The sequence below is a fragment of the Cervus canadensis genome, chromosome 17, assembly GCF_019320065.1.
Source record: "Cervus canadensis isolate Bull #8, Minnesota chromosome 17, ASM1932006v1, whole genome shotgun sequence".
Lineage (NCBI taxonomy): Eukaryota > Metazoa > Chordata > Mammalia > Artiodactyla > Cervidae > Cervus > Cervus canadensis.
In genome coordinates this window covers 44,056,627-44,080,682 of record NC_057402.1, presented here as the reverse complement: position 1 = coordinate 44,080,682, position 24,056 = coordinate 44,056,627, and the positions used below count along the sequence as shown (strand labels likewise).

At 40.8% G+C, this 24,056-nt stretch overlaps 1 protein-coding gene across 1 annotated transcript; it reads left to right on the top strand.

Annotated features, from left to right (window-relative positions):
- The first annotated feature begins 21 nt into the window (after positions 1-21).
- On the top strand, positions 22-20,147 carry SAXO2 (stabilizer of axonemal microtubules 2). Its single transcript, XM_043489785.1, is given in 6 exon segments — positions 22-173; positions 615-686; positions 1,864-2,043; positions 8,138-8,340; positions 17,591-17,863; positions 17,866-20,147. Coding segments are annotated over 6 exon segments (1,434 nt in total). The 5' UTR covers positions 22-135; the 3' UTR covers positions 18,534-20,147.
- Positions 20,148-24,056: the final 3,909 nt, after the last annotated feature.

Here is a 24,056-nt window from a genome sequence, read left to right as displayed (position 1 = left end):
TTGACCCGCGCGTCTCTGTCGCCGCCGGAAGCCGGCGCCGCGTCCGTCTCCTGGGCTCCCGCGGTTGCCTTGACTACGGAGGCCGCGGTGGAACGGCGGAAGTTGCAAATTTGGAGGAGCCGAGGAGCCGGGAGCATGAGGACTTGGTGTCTGTGTCAGATTTGTACTTGCGGGTAAGGAACGGCCGGCGTGGCGGCGGCCGGGCTTGGAAGTGAGCTCGGGCCGCGGGGGCGGGGACGAAGCCCTCAGAGTGGCCGCCCCGCGGAGGTGCGGGGACCCGGGCGCAGCGACGTCCCCACTTATCCCCGGGTCCCCAAATGCTGGCCGCGCACCCGGCCAGCTATCTCGGGTTAAGCAGTTCTGCTTTGTGGGCTCCTGGCACTTTCCAGGTGGCGCTAGAGATAAAGAACCCGCCTGCCAATGCAGGAGACCCAGGAGACGAGGTTCCATCCCTAGTTTGTGAAGATCCCCTGGAGGAGGGCACAGCAACCCACTCCAGTATTCTTGCCTGGAGAATCCCATGGACAGGAGCCTGGCGGGCTACAGTCCATAGGGTCGCAAACACGATTGAAACGACTATGCACGCACGCACGCATTTGTGGGCTCCTATCCAGGGCGCAGACTCCCAATGCCATCCAGCGGTGGGATTTAATATGCCTGTGCAGCAGCGGCCGGAGGTCAGGCTGGTAAGTGGGGATCTGATTCGACTGGGAGAGTGTATGCCCCACACTATTTTAAAAATTAATAAAAGGAAACAGAAGAATAGAACGGTGTGCAAGTCGATGAGGTTTCGATCCATGTTACGCTTTCTTTTATCCCTTGCTTTCTTTTTTTTTCCCCCACTCCTGCCTGACCGATATTTTCTTTCCCAAGCCCATCCAGCCTGTGCTCCTTTGGAATCTGACTTCCTGAAACCTAGAATTGGTCAGTGAGTCCTGACAACCTCCGGTCACCTAAGAAATAGTCTTCTCCTTCCTCAACTTCCCTGTTGACCCAGGGATTAGATCACTGTTTGCTCAATGAATATTATGAATATGTCAGCCCTGTGGTATTGTAATCTCCTCCAAAGGATAGACACTTAGAATGTTGATGAAAGCAGTTTTCCCCTTAGTTTCATGGTAAATGTTTATAATTAATAATCCAATATGGATTAAAAGGTAAATCGACATTTGAGGATTTGATTCATATTTGAAAACCTAATGCACAAAAATTAATTATTATTTCTAATCTTTCATTTCTATCCAACCCAAGTTCCTTTCCCATCCAGCTGTCAGGAATTTTCAGTCTTCATGATGTTGGAGGCTCCCTTTTCTTCAGGCAGTTAAATGATCTGGGTAACTGAGGCATTGCTAAATCAAGGAATCTTCTCTGGGCTTTAAACATTGGTAATGCTTCCCACTGACATGTCTCTTGCTGAAGTTCTAAGAATCCTCTCAGCAGTAGTGCACCCCTACTTTCAAGTGTATGTTTGAGGTACAAGAATCTTGGCAAAGCCAGGAGCCACAGTTGGAGGGTTCACCTAGCCAACTCTTGACATTTGGCCACCACCCACAACTGTGATAGAATGGGGCAAAGATCCCTGCTCTTCTAAGAGAACAAACTCATTGATGTTTCAGTACACTGCCTCTGTCTATCAGGATCAAGATTGTTGGGCCCCTTTGGGAAATTTTGACCCGTGTCTGTTACTTTTTCATCTTGCTATTTTAATCTTTCTTCCCCCCTACTATGTAACTAAAAATTTCGAAATGTCTATTTCTTTCACTTTATCAGTCAAAACTGCCATCTATCATATTTTCCTCTGCAGTGTGCACATACAATTGCTCATGTGAGTTAAACTGTAATGAGTTTTTTATGTTTGCATAGGCGACATCATTGCCCACATGGAACCACAAGGATTTATGAAAATTCTGGCGGGTCTTGTGCCACAACTGAATATTTGGAAAAATATCCTACATACGGCATTGTTCTTCCACCTCAGAGTCTGAAGCCCAAGGAAGAATATCGAGCATATGGTGGCAAAATGGAAGGAATAACAACATTTAAGTAAATATCAAGAAACAATTTGCTTTACTTATTTTTTCACCACTCTCCTGGTTTTAATAAAGTTTTCTTTAAACTATTTAGTTTAACTCTTTAAACTATTTAGTTGATTTAAGTTGAACCAATCTAAAAAGCAAGAAACTGGTTGAGTCACAACTTGAGAAAGACAGAAAGATGAGAACTAAGCTAGAATGACAAAACTGAGAATGTAAAAGGGAAATATAAAAAGTTCTGTTGATTTCTTTTTTAACCTCCTAAAATCTATGTGTTTGTCTGCTTTCCACTGTGACCAGAATGCAATAACTTCCTAAGGGTTATGTTTGTATCTACTCCAGCTTTTGCATCTCTGATCTGTTTTCTAACTTGAGGTGACCCAGATGACCTTTCTTTTTTTAATTTTATTTTTCACTGAAGTATAGTTGATTTACAATGTTGTCCCCATCTCTGCTATTCAGCAAAGTGACTCGGTTACACACTTACAGACGTTGCTTTTTTAGCGTTCTTTTTCATCACAGGATTTTGAATATAGTCCCTGTGCTATACAGTAGGACCTTGTTGTTTATCCATCCAATAGATTAATATAATAGATCACAATCTGCTAATCCAAAACTCCCAGTTTTTCCCTCCCCCACACCCTTGGCAACCACCAGTCTGTACTCTATGTCCGTGAGTCTGTTTTTGTTTTATAGATAGGTTCATTTTTGCCATATTTTAGATTCCACATACAAGTTATATGGTACTTGTCTTTTTCTGTCTGACTTACTTCATTTACTTATGATAATCTTTAGTTGCACTCATGTTGCTGCAAATGACATTATTTCATTCCTTTTTATGGCTGAGTAGCATTCCATTGTATATATATGTACCACATCTTCTTTATCCATTCATCTGTCACTGGACATTTGTTTCCATGTCTTGGCTATTGTGAATAGTGCTGCTGTGAACATAGGGATGGTGCATATATCTTTTTGAATTATAGTTTTGTTGGATATATGCCTGGGAGTGGGACTGCTGAATAATATGGTAGCTCTATTTTTAGTTTTTTGAGGACCCTCCATACTAATTTCCATAGTGGCTGTACCAACTTACATTCCTACTAACAGTAGAGGAGAGTTCCCTTTTCTCCACATCCTCTCCAGCATTTGTTATTTACAGACTTTTTAATGATGACCATTCTAGCTAATGTGAAGTGGTACCTCGTTGTAGTTTTGATTTGAGTTTCTCCAATAATTAGTGATGTTGAGCAAGATGACCTTTTTAAAATGCAGATCCAATTCTATCACCTCCCTGCTAAAACTGGTCTTGTATTTTCCCATCATATTTAATATACGAACAAATCCCTTCATTGCTTGGTCCCCACTTTCTTCTCTGATTTATTTTCACTGTAATGCCCTTTGCACTGTTGGTTACATCCCATAGGACATTTTTCATTTCTTGAATGTACTAAGTTTCCCTTGTCACATAACCTTCCAAGATACTATATTACCTGCCTGAAATTCTTCCTGTATCTTACCCTAGTTTACATTGGCTCAACCTATGGATCTCAACTCAATTATTACTCAGAAAAGCCTTCTCTGACACCCAGTTTTTGGTGAGGTAAAAGTCCCCTATATAAGTTCTCAAAGTATCTGCCTATTATTTATCATTAGATTAGTCTCAGTGAAAGCAGGAACTGTGTGTCTTCTTATCTCAGCATTCTATTTCCAGAAACCTATTACATGCCTACTAGCTCATAGTAGGTGCTCAATATTTACTCAGTGCGTGAAAGACAGAAAAGTTCTTTAAGCCTCAACTTTTCACTTGGCTCAGCACTTTTGATCTCTTTGTATCTTTGTCAATTCAATTCTTTTCTTTATTCTGTTGATGTGCACACTATATTCAAGGCACAAGCTAAGGCATTAAAAAATATCAATAAACATAGGTTCTTGCTTTCAAGGAACTTGTACATCAGATTTCTATAATTTAGGGTTTTTAAAATGCTCTAGGACAATGTTAACTTTTAGTATTATCCATTTTCATTTCAAAGGAAGATCATTTTACTTACATAGCAAAGGTGGAGACCTTCAAACTTTTAGTCCAATACTTATACTTTAACATTTCAGGCAACTCTTATGGTTCCTTCTGTAGGTGTGTGGCTCTTCCAGAAATGTGAAGATCTTCCATAGTCCTCAGACTTTTGTGTGATTTGGAATCATCAAGAAAGGCTACAGTTATAGGTTCCAGACCACCACCTAAAACAGTCAGTAGCTAATGGAATGGATTCCAGGAATATGCATTTTTAACCAGCATCAGTGGTAATTCTGTTGCTACAGACTCAATGCAGTGGGCAGGTCCTGGACTGTCCACTAGGTCTGATGTGGAATGGAAAGAAGGGCTTCCCCACCCTTCCCCTGTTTATAGTCTTTTAACTATGAACGGTCCCCAAACAAAAATCAGACAAACAAGATAATCCCAGATCATAGTAAATGAGATGAAGGAACTAAACAGCTAGTTGAGATAGAGCCAAGGGGAAAGGTTGCTCTTTTTTTCTCCACCTCTACTCCTTTCTTCCTTGATGCCTTAGTGATTCATAATGGAGATTTGAAATAAAGTTCACAATATTCATATTTGTTGAATAAAGATTTTGCATTTAACCAACTCTAAAAGATGAAGAAAGTTTAACCTGCCACATGTTTCTTTTAAAAAGTCAATTGCTTTTCAATTCTGGGTTTTCTCCATTGCCTTGTTCAAGTAGCCTTAATAGTAAAAATAAAATAAAACTAAATAAAGATTCAAATATACCAACAAAACGAAACCTTCCATTTCTTAAATCATCTTTCCACTTAGTAAAACACTAGATCTTTTTGTATTTTGACTAGGGAATTAGCAGTATCGTGGCTCAGATGGTAAAGAATCCACTTGCAGGAGACTCAGGTTTGATCCCTGGGTCAGGAAGATCCCCTGGAGAAGGAAATGGCAACCCACTCCAGTATTCTTGCCTGGGAAATCCCACAGACAGAGGAGCCTGACGGGCCACAATCTATGGGTCGCATAAAAGTTGGGCACAACTTAACAACTAACAACAGAAGTATTTCCAAGGACCACATTCAAGGGATTTGAAACTCTTGCTTGACTCCCTCATGTTGACGATGTTGACTGGGCAACAGATGGCAGCTGATTCATCTGTACAATTGAAAAATAATGTGTCATTCTGTTCTATACTTTTCTGTACTGTAGGAAGATACTGTAAAGAGCAGATGTCTGGACTTGTACAGGACTTTTGGTCCTTTAGAGGATTACAGTTGTAGCAGAATCGATGACTGCCAGAGTTGGCAGGAAGACTGCCCTGAAAGTCTGAGTCCAGACATGTCCAGAGTTTTAGGATATATCAGATGAGTAAGAGTGCATTTACCCTTCACTACGTCTCCATAGAAAGTTGTTTTGGGTTTGGAGGTACACTTTCTAACATGTAACCAATCTAACTAGAGAAATGAAGACTTCTAAGATTTCTCTGTCCTCTCCCTGATTCTTCCACTTCCTGGTTGCATTTTAGCCTGTTCCTCTCTAGCTGGTATTTGGGAAGAGCAAAGAACAACTCAGGTATCTTGAGCAGCAGAGGTATGTGATGTCTACTGTTGTTCATCTTCTAAAGTATTTCTCAAGCCTTTGTTAAGTGTCAGGCACTATGCTTGGTGCCTGGGATACAGTGAGGAGCAGAAACAGTCCTGATCTCTGCGCTTACAGACATCTGCAGTCTAGTGGAGGTGGCAATCAAAAACATCATTAAGAATGAGTATAAAATTGCAACAGTGATCAAATCTAGGAAGGGTAGGCACCAGGTAACTGGAGAGCCAGAATAAGAGGCTTGACTTTATCAGGGAAATGAGAAGAATGATCTAAAATCTGAAGGCTGTAAAGCACTTAACTGGATTAAGAAAGTAAGAACGTGCTTTCCAGGCAGAGAGCAGCATGAAGTAGGAAGGAGAAGGCCAGCAGGGGCAGAGGAAGCACGAGGTGAGTTGAAGCCAGTGGGAGAGGCCATGCCCAGTTTCTTCTGTAGCTTTAGAGCAGTAAGAAGCCACTGGGGGTTTCTTTTTGGGTGTGTGTGTGTGTGTTTGTGTGTGTGTGGCAGGGGGTATGGAAAGATTGGAGAGAGAACTAGTGAGTGAGTTTAGGAAGCTACTGAACTGATGTGGATGAGCTGATACAAAAGCTTAGAATATCAGGGTGGTGGATGAGACACAGAAAAGCAGTTAGATTTAAGAGAGATTTAGGAGGCAAAGCTGATAGGAGGTGGTGATAAACTAAATTTAAGAGGGAAGTGAGGCATGAAGGGGCTTCCTAGGTGGCGCCAGTGATAAAGGAACCTGCCTGCCATTGCAGGAGACATACAAGACAACGGGTTCAGCCCCGTGAGGCATGAAGGGTCGGTCTAGGTTCCTGATTGTGCAGCTGAAGAAGTGGTGCCATTCACCAAGATAAGGAACAAGCAAAAGGGGCCAGAATTGTTGGGGAGAAATATTTTGATTAGGGGTATAGTACGTTTTGAGGTGCTGTTGACTAGCTGAGGGGCCTTGTGAAAACTGGTCTGGATCTAACAGAAGTGGTCTAAGCAGAGATGTAAGTTTGAGAGGCATTTCCATCTAGTTAGTGATGGCAGCTGTGGGGATGGAGGAGCTGTGCTCAGGAGGGAACATGGGATGAGCAGAGGAGAGTGTGCAGACCCAAGTGATGAGGAACTCTAGCACTTCATGACTGAGTCTAGGAGGGTGAAGCAACATAGGAGACTGAGAAGAAATAATGAGGAAGACAGGGAGAAAGAGATTTCCAGAAGTAGAGTGGTCAATAATGAAAGTTACTACTGGAGAGGTCTGGTAAGATGATGACTAAGACTGTCCGATGCATTTCACCATATAGAAGTCACTGTGGACCTTGAAACTGTACTAGAGAGGGCTGTGCTGAAAAACCAGGTTGAAGTGGGTTGACAGGGGTGAGTTAACAAGTCTAAGAAGTTACATTGTGAACAGAGAAGGGATTCAGTGAGTTTTGTTTTCGGGAGGTTATGACCACATACAGAAAATACTGATTAGTAAAAAAATGGTTTGAATAAATCATAAAATAAGTGACCACAGCCAATAGAAAAGAAATGCCAATAGAAATATCAATAGAAAGTCAATGCCAAAGAAAAGAAAGCAATTTGGAAGACTTTTAGTAGTAGTAATCAAAATAATCATTCTTTCTGTGTACAAAATAGTCATGTGTATGCTGTACATGCATATATGTGTCAGTCCTTAAAACAACCCTGTATGAGGTAGATGACATTATGGTTCTATTTTATATATAAGGACACTGGAACAGACAGGTGAAGTTATCCAGTATTAATACATGTAGCGAATGACAGAGCCAGGATTTGGGCCCAGGTGGTCAGTCCAAGTCTGTGGTCTTCTCCAGTTCAACAGACAGCCTCAGTGTCTGCAATAACATAATGTTTATCAAATGCCCAGGGTGGCCGGGGTACTGTATGACCCGCATCCCTGGCAAGAGCTGCCAGGGAATCAGAAGATGAGTAAGACTTACATCCATGCTATGAATATGATTGATGTCTAAAGGCCAGAGTCAGATGTACGTGACTCCTTTAACTGATTATTTAAAGATGAACAGGAAGACAGCATGACTCAACAAAAAGACAGCATACCCAAACAGTTCATTAAAGTCTTTAATAGGATGAATAAGGGTTTTGACAAAAGTGGACCCAAGGGATATAGTTAAAATTTTTTTCAGATTCATTTAAACCTTTAACCTGTGATTTCCTTCCAGGTTAGATCAAAAATTCAATTCTTGGAAGATTTTATTTCTGTAAGATCCAATTAACCAATGATCCATTGTAAAGAGGTTTGGAAAAACTGATTTTTTTTAAATATTTATTTTTCTTAAGATATTTAGTCACTGGGTAGGACAAAAAGGAATTCAATATTCTCTTTCAAGTAGTTTACCAACCATCACCATTTTAATACCTTCTAGACTTTTCTAGTGGAAGTCTTGAAAACTTTAATACTGAATTGAAAGAGTTAAAAACAAAAGAACCTGTGAGGCTATGTTTCAAACTTATATATTTCAGGTCGGATTATCGTCCTTACGAAATAGACAAACAGCCTCGCCATGCACCAGAAGAATATAAACCAAAACAGGGGGTGATTGATCTTGGCACCACCTACAAACGGGATTTTAATTCTTACAAAGTACATCCTGTGGTGATAGTTCGGCCTCTGGAGAGACAACAAGTTAAAAAAGGAAAGCTGGACACTGTCCCAACCTATAAAGGTAACTTGCCATCTCCAGAATTAAAGCACCAAAAAACAAAAATTTAACCTTCAGCTTTGACATCCAACATGGAATCGCAGTTCTGGCAGACTGCCAAACTTAAGTCTCCAAGGCTTAGGAGAAAACTTCTTTCTCTTTTGTCAAAATAATATTGTATAGTGAGGAAAAAAGACCATTTGCTTGGTTGAGAGTTAAGAGACCTGGGTTCCTGTCTAAATTCAGCCACTAAGTTTTCTCTATCTCAAACCATGAAAACAAAGGATACTACTGAACAATCATTATGTCCTATTTGTCACATTATGCCATTTTGAGTTGGCACTTCTCCTTTCCTCCCAGTATGAAACTACTGAGCATTCTGCAGCCTTTGAGAAAGTCAAATAAATAGCAACCCTCTTCACCATTCAGGTTCTGAACCAACCAAAAGAGTGGCAGGGAGAGAACCAAAATATTGCCTTTTATGCTGATAAAGGCTAGGATAGAGGATGACACTTACCTCTGTTAGCAGATGGTCCCTGATACTGAACTTCAGAATAAAATAGGCGTGTTCACCCAGTGAGACAACGTTGGATCCTCACACAGGCCACCTGCTCCTCTAGGCCTTCCAGCATGGAATACCTTCTGCCTGCTGGCAACCAACTGCAGGGAGGAAGGGGCTGGACGATGTGTGACCAGTTTCTTTCCAAAAATCAATCTGGTTTTACAACACTGTTGCTTTGGGCAGTTCTTTATTTTCCAACAATAGTCTATCTGGTTAGTTCATACTATTTCTATATTTTTTGTTAATAATGTAATTGCATATTTAGGCTTACAGTCTTTTTACTCATATGTGATATAACTGAATGGCTATGTCCTAATATGAAACCTTTTTATAAAAGTGATGCCATCCACAATAACAATAATGATTTATATTTTAAACAAATAATAACTGAATACACACTTATTCTTTAAACATCACTCTTAGCAGTTTAATGGGTAAGTAAAGTGTATGTTCCCTGGAAAAGGAAATGGCAACCCACTCCAGTATTCTTGCCTGGGAAATCCCATGGACAGAGGAGCCTGGTGGGTTACAGTCCATGGGGTCACAAGAGAGTCACTCTTTTTAAGACTGAATGACTAAACAACACAGTATATGGAATTAGTATAGTATGATCTATAAGTCAGCTCAGTAGGGAGATCAGGAACAATGTTCTTTGTTTTGTTTTGTTTTTTAAGCTATGAGCATATAAGACACCATACAAGGAGCAAATTTTTAAGACAACACATACAGTGAACATATCATGGCTTCCCTGATAGCTCAGTGGTAAAGAATCCGCCTGCAATGCAGGAGACCCCGGTTCAATTCCTGGGTCAGGAAGATCTGCTGGAGAAGGGATAGGCTACCCACTCCAGTATTCTTGGGCTTCCCTTGTCACTCAGCTGGTAAAGAATCCACCTGCAATGTGGGAGACCTGGGTTGGAAAGATCCCCTGGAGAAAGGAAAGGCTATTCACTCTAGTATTCTGGCCTAGAGAATTCCATGGACTGTATAGGGTCGCAAAGAATCAGTCATGACTGAGCAACTTTCACAAAGATTTTCACATACAGTGAACAAAGATATTTTAATAATCTAATACAGCATATAGTAATTGCTAAGATATATATTAATTGCTATGCATAGGAGATAATGTATTAATAATAATTTGACATAAAACTGGTGAAATGTTTGTACTAGGTCTTTTATTTTATTTTCCATTTATTTTTATTAGTTGGAGGCTAATTACTTTACAACATTGTAGTGGTTTTTGTAATACATTGACATGAATCAGCCATGGATTTACATGTATTCCCCATCCCGATCCCCCCTCCCACCTCCCTCTCCACCCGATCCCTCTGGGTCTTCCCAGTGCACCAGGCCCAAGCACTTGTCTCACCCATCCAACCTGGGCTGGTGATCTGTTTCACCCTAGATAATATACATGTTCCGATGCTGTTCTCTCGAAACATCCCACCCTCGCCTTCTCCCACAGAGTCCAAAAGTCTGTTCTGTACATCTGTGTCTCTTTTTCTGTTTTGCATATAGGGTTATCATTACCATCTTTCTAAATTCCATATATATGTGTTAGTATACTGTATTGGTCTTTATCTTTCTGGCTTACTTCACTCTGTATAATGGGCTCCAGTTTCATCCATCTCATTAGAACTGATTCAAATGAATTCTTTTTAATGGCTGAGTAATATTCCATTGTGTATATGTACCACAGCTTCTTATCCATTCGTCTGCTGATGGGCATCTAGGTTGCTTCCATGTCCTGGCTATTATAAACAGTGCTGTGATGAACACTGGGGTGCACGTTTCTCTTTCAGATCTGGTTTCCTCGGTGTGTGTGTCCAGAAGTGGGATTGCTGAGTTATGTGGCAGTTCTATTTCCAGTTTTTTAAGAAATTGCCACACTGTTCTCCATAGCAGCTGTACTAGTTTGCATTCCCACCAACAGTGTAAGAGGATTCCCTTTTCTCCACACCCTCTCCAGCATTTATTGTGTGTAGACTTTTGGATAGCAGCCATCCTGACTGGCGTGTAATGCTACCTCATTGTGGTTTTGATTTGCATTTCTCTGATAATGAGTGATGTTGAGCATCTTTTCATGTGTTTGTTAGCCATCTGTCTGTCTTCTTTGGAGAAATGTCTGTTTAGTTCTTTGGCCCATTTTTGAATTGGGTCATTTATTTTTCTGGAATTGAGCTGCAGGAGTTGCTTGTATATTTTTGAAATTAATCCTTTGTCTGTTTCTTCATTTGCTATTATTTTCTCCCAATCTGACGGCTGTCTTTTCACCTTACTTATAGTTTCCTTTGTAGTGCAAAAGCTTTTAAGTTTCATTAGGTCCCATTTGTTTAGTTTTGCTTTTATTTCCAATATTCTGGGAGGTGGGTCATAGAGGATCTTGCTGTGATTTATGTCGGAGAGTGTTTGCCTATGTTCTCCTCTAGGAGTTTTATAGTTTCTGGTCTTACATTTAGATCTTTAATCCATTTTGAGTTTATTTTTGTGTATGGTGTTAGAAAGTGTTCTAGTTTCATTCTTTTACAAGTGGTGACCAGTTTTCCCAGCACCACTTGTTAAAGAGGTTGTCTTTTTTCCATTGTATATTCTTGCCTCCTTTGTCGAAGATAAGGTGTCCATAGGTTCGTGGATTTATCTCTGGGCTTTCTATTCTGTTCCATTGATCTGTATTTCTGTCTTTGTGCCAGTACCATACTGTCTTGATGACTGTGGCTTTGTAGTATAGTCTGAAGTCAGGCAGGTTGATTGCTCCAGTTCCATTCTTCTTTCTCAAGATTGCTTTGGCTATTCGAGGTTTTTTGTATTTCCATACAAATTGTGAAATTATTTGTTCTAGTTCTCTGAAGAATACTGTTGGTAGCTTGATAGGGATTGCATTGAATCTATAGATTGCTTTGGGTAGTATAGTCATTTTGACAATATTGATTCTTCCAATCCATGAACACTGTATATTTCTCCATCTGTTTGTGTCCTCTTTGATTTCTTTCATCAGAGTTTTATAGTTTTCTATGTATAGGTCTTTTGTTTCTTTAGGTAGATATACTCCTAAGTATTTTATTCTTTTTGTTGCAATGATGAATGGTATTTTTCCTTAATTTCTCTTTCTGTTTTCTCATTGTTAGTGTATAGGAATGCAAGGGATTTCTGTGTGTTAATTTTATATCCTGCAACTTTACTATATTCGTTGATTAGCTCTAGTAATTTTCTGGTAGAGTCTTTAGGGTTTTCTATGTAGAGGATCATGTCATCTGCAAACAGCGAGAGTTTCGCTTCTTCTTTTCCTATCTGGATTCCTTTTACTTCTTTTTCTGCTCTGATTGCTGTGGCCAAAACTTCCAAAACTATGTTGAATAGCAGTGGTGAGAGTGGGCACCCTTGTCTTGTTCCTGATTGTACTGGGTCTTTTAAACAACCATAGTAAGATTTTCTTTTTTTCTCTGTAAAGTTCACTTAAAATACAATAATACTGATAATCCTTGATGCCTTGACTATTTACATGTAACATACACACATGCACACACACACTCATACATCCAATACTAGTTCTGGCTTCTCATTACCTGGGCTTCCTATAGATTCATGTACTTCTACTCCCATAACCCAATGTTGAGTATTCCTGGGTTCCTTCTGGCCTCCCCTCTCCTGATCTTTCCTAGTGAGGAAAAGTTATCCTTGTATTTCCAGGTTGGGGGCATGAGACAAGAAAACCTATGGGCCAAGGGGACATATTACCATCCTGTGTGATGACCACACTACAGGCTCTGTAGATCCCTCCATAAGGACAGATCTGTAGCTGAAGAGGAATCACAATGGGAAGAGCCTCTCACTATAACCTAACAGAGAATAGAGGGAAGATGGAAATGGGATATGATTAAAAACAAAAAAACTACAGGATGGTGAGAAGGGCGTCATCTAGATTCTGGAGATGTGGCTCTATGGAACTGGTCACTCTTAGACAGAAATTTATCTTCCCCCAGCAGCCTTGGTTTAAAAACTTATTCAGACTAAAGTGTACATAAAGAAAATAGGTCAGTATTTGATTTGATAAATACTTTTTAGGGATTACTCTTCTGTGTGCCAGGCATTACAAGGAATAGAGATCTGAATGGAGCAGGGTTGCTGACATTTAGAAACTTTACAGGTGAGGAAAAAAAAGAGCAATATAGCATGAAAAATTAAATAGTCATACAAGAAATAAATGAAATATCACAAGGAGGGGGGAATGATTCATTAGAAAATTATGAAACAATTAGTGCTTCAAAAATTTAGACTGAACAAGATATCACTGCAGGCTAGTCTGAGAATGCATCAGAGACTAGTAAGTATTGATGTATGGAAAGAGGATGGACGTCCTAAAAGCTAGGGTGAGATGAGCAAAAAGTCATAAAGCCAGAAAAATAAAAGGGTATTCAGTGAACATGGTGTGGACCAGAGAATTTCAGGATCTGAGTAATTAGTGTCTAATTCCAAAAATGTAGCTTAAGATTGTGATGTCTTGGTTGTTAGACTGAGGAGCTTAACATTTTACTACTAGTCACTAAAATTTTTTGAGTTCTGCTACCAGATAGGATATAGTAGATGGCAGAAAGCCATAACCTCCACTGAAACAGCTAAAAACATACATAAATTTTTAAAAATCTTTTTTTATATAGAAGCAAAGAACTAAATTTACAGAAATGGAGGAGCCCTTCCTAGATAAGCTGAGGTGGCCAACTGTTCACTCCTCTGGAAGCATCTGTCAAGTCTAGGCGAGGCTGAAGATTGGGGTGGCATAAGCAGGGGACTCTTCTAGGGGGAAGGGAAATCAGTGGAGAAGCTCACACATAGGCAGGTATGACAATTAGAATCTATAAGTACCCCAGATGCAGGGCTGGTTTCCCTTGTGGGGTGTTTGCTAAGTGTTGAGGGGGCATGGTGGGCTAGAAGACGGCTAGAAAAAGCTCACAGAAATGTCCCACAGTCTCTCTTGGGAACAGGTGCTTGGAAGACAAAGCCCTACTAGAATGAAGGCAAAGCTACAAACACATCACAGGTCTTGTCCGAAGAAATTTGTAATTAGAGGAAGACTTTGTCTAATTAAAGATGTCACTGAACGCCAGTCTTGCTCAGTTCCTGATTGGATCAAGGTGGTCTGCCCCACATCCTATCTGCCCAACAGAGGGAAAAGCAAGCTGTCTTCTGTTGAAAGTAACACTGATTAGTTTTTATGATTTTCTTATGCATAACGTCCAGCATAAAATAAAACCTTATAAGACCTATGAAGAATCAGGAAGTATTTGAAGAGATAATGGTCAAAGAATTTCCAAAATTGGTGAAGGAATTCAGGCCACAGATTCAAGCAGCTTATCAAACCGCAAAATAAACACAAAGCCATGTCTGGCAACTGTCATCAAACTTCTGAAAACCAAGTAAAGATAACTTCTTAGAAGTAGTAAGAGCAAAACTACAGATTATTTACAAAAGAAAAGTTAGAAATGTACTTAACTTCACCAGAAACTATAGAAGCCTGAAGACAATGAATGACATCTTTAATGTTAAAAAGAAAAAAAAAATTGAGAATTTCAAACCCAGTGAATCCTAGAATTTTATATATAGTGAAAATATCCTTCAAAATAATGTAAAATAAAGAGGTTTTTAGGGAAGGGAAAAAAAAAGGAGAAAAAGTGTTAGTAGCAGGTACATACTACAAAAGTAATTAAAGGAAGTTCTTCAGGTTGAAGGAAAATGATTCCAGAGAGAAGCATGAAGAGCAGCAATCAATGAGTCTGTAAAGAGAAAAACAGTAGAGAAAATTGATGAAATGGAATGCTGATTCTGTTAAAAGATTGCAAAGTTGAATAACCCTAACCACAATGACCAAGGAGAAAAATAAAAAGACACTAACTACAAATATCAAGAATGAAATAAGGGTCTTGCTGTAAAGTCTGTAGAACCTTATTTTACAATATTTTTTCTTCTATTTCCTTATTCTTATTTTCGATAATTTCATCAGGTTGCTATTCATTGCATGATTGCCTCAGATGGAAAAACTTATAATTTAGAAAGTAAAATAAACAGGACTTGAAAATGACTTGAAACAGAGAGAAGGGAGTGAGGGAGAGAAAATTAACTGGGTGAAATCTTTACATGAGGTGCCATATTCAAAATAGTGTTTTATTGTTGTGTTATTTAGGGAAAATGAGTCTGAGCAAGATGGTGAACTCAGTTGGGGCAAACTAAGTTTCAATTTACCTCTTGGACATTTGAATAGAGATTGTCTAGGAGGAAGATGGATATGTTGGCTTGGATTTCAAGGGAAGTCTGCAGTAGAGATTCAAGTTTGGGAGTCATCAACTTACAGGTAGGATTAAAACTGTGAGACAAGTTTGATGATGTGTAGATTGAGAAAGAAAGGATGGAGCCCCCTGACTTTATGAAAATTGGTCCCACATTCTTGGTGCCATAAGACAACGCAGAGAACAGAGCCCCAACTACCAAGAGAAAGAAACTGCATATGCCGCTGAGGACTTTTGTCCTCAAAGAGGAACCCAGAACAGCTCACTGTGTAAAGATGGAGTTGGAGCTCTGCATCTGGATGTTCATGATGAGCAAACACATGCAAGCACCTCATGGACTTAAAGCTGTTTAGAAGAAAGCAAACTTCCCATCTAAACTGAATGGCCCTTATCTAACAAGTGCAGTACTGTAGTTGCCAAATGACCAGATGCATTGTTAGATGTAGACGGCATTATGTTTGATTTTTTTCCATAAGTGTCATAAGATACTAAGAACCAATGATATTAATAAAGGCCATGATGTTTTAAAGGTATTACTAGAGTGTTATTAATAAATATTATAGGAAAATAATAAATTTCCAGGCATATGAGCATAGGGATATTTAAAAGAGGCAAACCAATTTTCTGCAGATCTCTGGAATTAATACATTGCTATCAAATCTTATCTCTAAAATTTTGCTTCCTTTTTGAAAACCAAACTTTTTTGGTAAGGGAGAATATTCTTTTCTATTTAGTTTCTCTCATGAACTTAACATCTTTTTTGTAGACATTTTGGCAACAAAGGGTCTCCCTGTATGTTTTTATTGAACCATAGACCTTCCATTAACATCCTCTGGTTCCTTAGTTACTGAAAAGTAGTGCTACAATTTTATACTTGAGGTAGCAAACAACAGAGAGTCCTTCATGGTGACTCAAGAAAAAGCGAGTTTGTGGTAAAGCTTCCTGTGAAGTGGAATTGGAAAACTATCAGCTGCAGAGGAAGCTTGAGAGAGAACTACCCCTTGCCCACCCCACCACCGCCATCAGCTAGCTGGCTTTTCTCACAGCATCCTCATACTCCTAGACACATCTTCTCTGATTGCCCTCCAAGGTCTAGCCTTCCCAGCCTATGTAACATGTCACTGTTTCCTTATGAGTCTATTCCAAAGTCTTCAGCCCACCATAGCTCTCCAATTCTGCTTCATGGCACCTTTCACATTCTTCTCCCACAAATGTAAGTTCACAAGACCAAGAATGTGCATGACCCAGATCATCTTTTCTTACCAGGTCTCTACTATCCGAAAGATTGCCTGCTCTTAGGTTATTCACTCTCATTCAAACATCAGTAGCTTGAAGGTGGTGGGAGTAATCATTATTTGGTAAAAAATGTGGCTATTTTGGCAGAAATGCCTGTGACTGAGAAGCTTTTCTCTTCAAAAGAAGTATCCACAGAAGGAGCATTTGAACTTTTGCCTTTCCAATAAACACTGCATGGCCTTTAGCCTAGACTCTAATTCTTTATCATGTATATCTTCTGTCTCTTATAAATTAATTTTTGGTATTTAGAGATACGTATTTTGGGGTAAAGTCAATTCCATAGCATTTCTCAGCTTTCTCCCTTTCTCATCTAGAAACAGAAAGCCTAAATAAACCTCAGTTGAAATATATGCACTTCAGTTTTCCATCCATGGTCGAGGTGAGCTGCAAGAAGAAGAATTAAGGTATTTAACACAAAATCCCAAGTTCAGCCCTGATGTTCATTTCTAAATTCCATACTTAGTCTCTCACACTTTAGAGAGCATTCAATCTGGGCCCCTCACCTCCAGATGAAGCCCATTTCCTGAGGAGGAAAATCGAAGCCAGTGCTCCTCCTGGGATAGTACAAGTTACCTTGGGCCTTGTATATTTGCTCAGGGAGTCCTGTTGGCTTCCAGGGGTACAGTGGAGCTGAAGTTTTCCCTACTTTGAGGAGTCCCCCCAAAGTAAGGAGTAATATCCACATCACTCTTGCCCACACAGCAGGGCCCTTGGTTTTACGTTAATTCCTAGCTTTTATGTTTCACACTTCAGCATGTTATAACAAAAATCCCAACCAGTTCCTGGGAACACAACCCTAATCTCCTAAATTCTGTCTTCACCCAAAACACAACCTTTTCGGTTTTCAAAAACAATCAACAGTCAGGCTCAGATGTTCCATTCCCATGTTAAATCACAAGAATCTGAAAGTGGAAAGTTGTATGTATTAAAGTGGGGAGATAGGAAGAGGAAAGTAGAAGTGAAGGAAAAAAGGAATAAATCTGAGGGGAAATCAGTGGAACTTCCTACTTAATTGGTGTTGAGATACCTAAAGGAAATGCAAGGACGGCAAAGAGACAAGTCAGTCACGATTTTTAGAAGGTGGTGGTGTCCTTCAGTATTTAAAAATGCTCTCTCTCTCTTTTAAATTTTCAAGATGATTATAGAGCTTGGGACATTCAGAAAAGTGAACTCTACAAGCCACAACAAACTTACTATCCCCCTACTGTGAGATTTGGAAATTCAACAACATTTCAGGATGACTATGTCCCTCGGGAGATAAAGGCTAGACAAAGCTGTAAACCCAGCCCTGCGGTGGAACGCTCTACCATCCCCTTTAGCGGTAACACAAGTCATCGCCTTGATTATGTGCCTCATCAGCCAGAATTCAAGCTGGCAAAGCCAAAAGACAGCTACAAGCCACCCGACCAACCTTGGAGGACCTCACAACCCACCGATGCGACTTTCAGGGTCTCATTGGTGAAACAGCAAAGATCTGCAGACCTGCACACACCAGAGTGGCCCAGGACGCTCCATTCGAAGGAAGCACTGAGTTCCGGGACAGTTTTCAAGCATGGGCACTCCCAGCACCGCAAGTTCAGAAAGTGCCGGAGTACTTCCCTCCCGCAGGCACCATGCAGCTGCAGAGCACCAGCCACCTCGACTATGTCCCGCATCAGGCCACGCGTGTGCTTCCCATCAGGCCCGCTTCTCGTAGGAGAAATCATAGCTTTCCTTTCCAAGGAAAGAGCACCACGATGCAAGATTTCCCAGCATGGGAAAGCTGCCGTCAGGGACTCATTAAGCAGGAGCCGCAGATCCCCAGCCCGTCCGGAAAATTCGATGGCCTGAGCACTTTCAGGTCTCACTACGTGCCCCATGAACTAATTCCCACCAAGAGCTGCAAACCTGCGGACGCTCCCTTGAAGAGGTCGCTTCCGTTTGACAACGTCACCACGTACTCTCTGGAATATATGCCCAAGAAACTGGAGACCTGCCCGGCTAGCTACCCTTCCCCTCCTGGCTACCTGTTTGAAACTACAAATTCCCGAGGTCACAAATTCTTCCGCAAGATCGCTCCCGTGGTGAAGGCCTTCTAATTCTAAAATCAGGTTTAAAAGGAAGCGGACTTACACCATGTTGGCTTCTCAAGGACAAAATCAATTTTCTATAGTAGGAAAAAAAATTTTTTTTAAGTGAAAACTAATCATTTTTTAAATTTTTAAACAAGAAATTTAGAAAATCTGTCAGAGGAAATCAGGATTTTTAAATCCATTTCGAATTAACATTTTAACCAAGATTGTTCTTTAGTATGCATTTCTGAGACTTAAATTATGTACATTCCCATCAGAACTATTTTTAGTCCCAACATACTGTTTGGTAACTTGTTTCAATCTATTATCATTTATACTTGTGTTTATACTTATGTCAAGTATATGGTTATTCACATAGGTGTTATCATTCATCAAGTGCCTTAGGACTTTTCTAGAGCACCACGGAAAATGACACACGGATTCTTCTTTCAAGATGACAGTATTTTTCTCCTTAGACTTCAAGGTATCTATGAGGTGTTCCCTGGTCAGGTGTTCATTGGTGGCTGTTAAGATGGCTGCACTGCTCCTCACAGGGTTCAGGTTAGTAAGAGGCACCCTAACGTCTCTGTGGGTTGGAAATCGAAGCACCTGAGTTCACAGTTCCAATGATGTTAATTTCTTACTGTGTTACCCGAGGCAAGGGACTCTTGTCTTTGAGTCTCAGTGTCTTCATCTGTAAAAGAATGTCTGCTCTGCCTACCTCACAGAAACTTTGCTCTGAGCATCAGGTCCTGTGATGCCTTGAAATCCACAAAGTAAGAGTGCTAACCAAGAATCAGGGGTTGTTCATAAGTCACCTAATCTCTTTTTGTACCTGTTCCTTCATTTTCATATTAGGAGAATTCCCTACTCAATACTCCCTTTTGGCCTGTAGCAAGGATTGTAGAATAACCTAGCCTGCTTCGAGCTGATGAGGAGTATGACTTCTGAGAGGAGTCTTCCCCTTTAAACCTTCACAAGCACCCTAGAAGTTGTTACAGAGAATGGAGAGTGTGGGTAGGGGAATAATGTGGTTTGAATGACACTATTTCCAAAAAGGAAAAAGCATTTGCAGAAGTTTAGAGTATGCCCAGTCGCTCTGAAGAAAATGTTCAGGGTAACCACCGGCAATTATGCACCCAATTGCCGCTCCCAGAATCACAGTGCAGAAGAAGAACCAGGCTCAGTAGGAGCACAGTTACAGTGTGAAGAGCAATGCCAAGAAGGGAGGGAGGGAAGGAATGGTGGCACCAAGTGAAGTAGACAGAACACACTGCGTATATAAATGCTGAACATCCCCTAATGAATGAGACTCTTCCCCCCCCCAACCCCAGCCACGCCATGCCGCACATAAGATCTTAGTTCCCAGACCAGGGATCGAACCCGTGCCTCATGCATGGTAAGCGTGGTGTTCCAACCACTGGATTGGCAGGGGAGTCCCATGAAATAAATTCTTATTGGGTGTTTTTGGGGGTAATATGATTTATTTTATCTCAAAAGTTTAGTCTTGTAGTTTTAGAATAGTTTCAAAATATATATCCATAACTAAGAATAAGTCCATCAACATTTGGTTAAAGTATTTTTGATTATGTAGCAGTAAATTGTTTTCATTTACTTTTGTATTTATTAGGGGAAATTATCTTGAATTATATGTATCTAGTAATATTAATAAAGTATCACTTAATGAATTTTCATGAAATCATTTCTGCAACCAATTTTCTCTGGAAGAGACCTTGTTAATAAAGTATGTTCTAGGTTAAGGTATGCATAATTCACACACACACACAGTCACACAACATTTTAAAAGCACTGGAAACTAGTAATATTTAACCATCTGCCAGATTTAGAATGAGCCAAACTTGGATGAATCTGATGAAGAATGGGGGACATTTGGAGACAAAAAGCAGTAGGAAATTTCATCCCCACCCCATCCCGTCTCTACCCTGTCTCCCTGCATATCCTTGTTGTGGAAAATAAGACCACAGAATTAGAAAGGCTCTGTCATTCATAAGAACTGGAGGGACAACAACACCAAGAGTGAACACTAATGTGCACCATGGACTTTGGGTGATTATGCTGTGTCAAGGTTAAGCCACCCATTGTGACACCCACACCCTCTGGGCACAGGCTATTAAAGGTCGGGAGGCTGTGCAAGTGTGGGGGCAGGAGGTGCAGGTTAACTCTCTGTTCTTTCCACTCAATTTTGTTGTGAACCTAAAACTGTTCTAAAACAATAAAATGATTAAAGAAGAAAACCAAAAACTAGGCGGCAGGAAGAATGGAGGGGGGTGTTCAGCAGTCAGAGGCTGGGAATCCCCATTCCCCAGCCCCTTAAAACATCTGATTTATAGACTTTTGTACAAACTACCCAAGGCCCTCTCTGGGGCTTCCCTGGTGGTTCAGCTGGTAAAGAATCGTCCTGCCAATGCAGGAGATGCAAGAGATGCAGGTTCAATCCCTGGGTCGGGAAGATCCCCTGGAGGAGGAAACGGCAACCCTCTCCAGTATTCTTGCCTGGGTAATCCCATGGACAGAGGAGCCAAGTGGGCTATAGTCCATGAGGTTGTAAAGAGTCAGACAGGACTGAGTGACTGACACACACAAGGCCCTCCCTGAGAGTCTCTGTGTGAGAGTAGCCTGTGAGGGGAAGAGGAGACCTCTGAACATTCATCAAAGAAAGGGAAGATGAACCTGGTAATCCTACATTAGCAAATTTCAAACAAAGCTGTTTAAAAAGAGTGCTGCTAACATACTTTTCGAAGGTCACAGTGTCCAATACAACAACAAGAAACTTTCACCTAGTCTTCTCTCTCCTGTTTTACGTGGTGCTGTTTTATGCGGACATGCAGATTTTCATCTTGTGTCACAGACTTAGGATTTTCACCAATGTCACCATCCCCTGCCCCTTCAACTGCACACATAGGTTGCCAGCTGCTCTCTAGGGCAGCTAGGTCTGTGTCTCCATCACCTCCAGTATCCCCAACAAGACTTCTTTACTTGAATTCATTAGGAAGGTACAGTGGTTAGCAAGGAAACATGGCCAGGAGATGCTGATGGTCAGCAAGCCTTGGAAGATGGGAGCCAGAAGAGGGGTGAAGACGCTAGTTTCTTCCACAGACAGACTAACGTATGTGACCTGGTATACGTTGCCTTCCCTGTCTGAGCCCTGTTTCTTCATCTACAACACAGACTTCAAAGGCTGTGTATCCAGAATATATAAAGAGCTTTTAAAACTCAACAATAAGAGGAAAAATGGATAAAAGATCTAAACAGCTACTTCACTAAAGATTATACACAGATGGTGTATTAGTCTGCTAAAGTTGCTGTAACAAAGTTTAACAAAGCAGGTGGTGTAACCATTTTATTTTCTCACTGTTCTGGAGGCTACAAGTCCAAGGTCAAGGTGTTGGTAGAGCTGGTTCCTCCTGAGGACTGCAAGGGAGAATCTGTTCTGTTCTTCCCCCTGCTTCTGGAGCATTGCTGGCAACCTTCAGTGTTTCTTGGCTTAGCAATCTCAGCCTTTATCTTCTCCCTATGTGCAGGCATCTGGGTCCAAATTCCCCATTTTTATAAGACTACCAGTCATGGGACTTCCCTGGAGGTCCAGTGGTTCAGATTTTGTCTTCCAATGCAGGGGTGTAGGTTCCATGCCTGGTCAGGGAACTAAGATCTCACATGCCTCATGACCGAAAAACCAGAACATAAAACAAGCAAATATTATTACAGATTCAATAAAGATTTTAAATAATGGTCCACATCCGAAAAAAAAAAAATACCAGTCATATTGATGTTAACAGACTCAGGTCTTCGACCCACCCTAATGTTGCACACCCTAATGGTCTCATTGTTTGCTGATCATTTGCAAAGACCCTAATTCCAAATAAGGTCACATTCTAGGAGTTAGAAATTTTTTTGGGGGGAGGGGGAATGGACAAAGTTCAATCCATAAAAGATGACAGAGAAGTATATGAAAACATACTCAACATCATTAGCCAACAGGGAAATGCAAATTAAAACTACAATGACATACCACTATATTCCTATTAGAATAGCTACAATACACACAGACACACACCTGACAGATGGACATCATTAGTCAATAGGGAGATTCAGATTAAAACTATGAGACACCTATTACCCAGGTGTCCCACACTGCAGGTAGATTCTTTACCATCTGAGCCACCAGGGAAGCCCAATCAGACACCACTATGCATCTAATAGAATGGCTACAAAATACACATGCACACATGCATGCATGCTCAGTCACTCAATCATGTCTGACTCTCTGTGACCCCATGGACTGTGGCCTGCCAGGCTCCTCTGCCCGTGGGATTCTCCAGGCAAGAATACTGGAGTGGGTTATCATGCCCTCCTCTGGGAATTTTCCTGACCCAGGGAATAAACCTGCATCTCTTATGTCTTCTACATTGGCAGGTGGGTTCCTTACCACTAGTGACATCTGGGAAAGCCCACACATATACACATACAGACACAAACATGACAATCTTGTACTGATGAGGATTTGAGCAGCTGACACCTGTATGTCGTTAGTGGGAACATAAATTTTGGAAAACAGTTTGACAGTTTCTTCTAAACATGCACCTATTATATGAGCCAGAAATCCACTTCTAGGTAGTTATCAAAGAAGAATGAAAATTTAAGTTTTCCACAAAAGCCTGTACATGAATGTTTATACAATTTTACTCATCCTTATTCCACACTGGAAACAATCCTGATGTCTTTTAACTGGAAGAATGACACATATCTCTACTATACTCAAACAGACTCAATTCAAGGAACAAACTATTGATTTCCCAATATTATGCATGAATCTCAAAGGTGTTTTGGTCAGTGAAAGAAGCAGGGCCTCAAAGGCCACATAATGAATGATCATAATGAATGAATTCTGGAAAATGTAAAACTGTAGGGACAGGAAATAAATCAGTAATTGCCAGGGGGTGGGGGATGGAGAAAATAGTGATTACCAAGAAGCAAGATAAAGGGATTTGGGGTATAAAGGAGCTGTTATGTGAGAAAATGTGGTGGTTGACAAACAACTGTCTGTATTTGTTAAAACTATGAGAACTGTAGGGGCTTCCCAGGTGGTGCCAGTGGTAAAGAATCCTCCTGCCAGTGCAGGAGATATGAGAAAATGTTTCAATCCCTGGGTTGGGAAGATCCTGGAGAAGGAAATGGCTACCCTCTCCAGTATTCTTGCCTGGAGAATTCCATGGACAGAGGGGACTGAAGGCTACTGTGTATGGAGTCTGCGAAGAGTCAGACATGACAGAGTTCACATGCGTGTGTGCGTGCACACACACACACATGAGAACTGTAAACCACAGAGTCAACTTGACTGCATGTCAAATGATAAAAACCATCACCCAGGAGGTGGGGAGAACCCAAGAAGGCACACAGACTGTGACAAAGGAGTGTAACTGTACAACAGATGAACGCCATAACCACACTGAAGCGGGCGGGAAAAAAGGGGGTGACCTGAGTCACCCTGGAAGAGGGTTCTGCTTGGAAGCTCTAAGGCAACAGACAGAA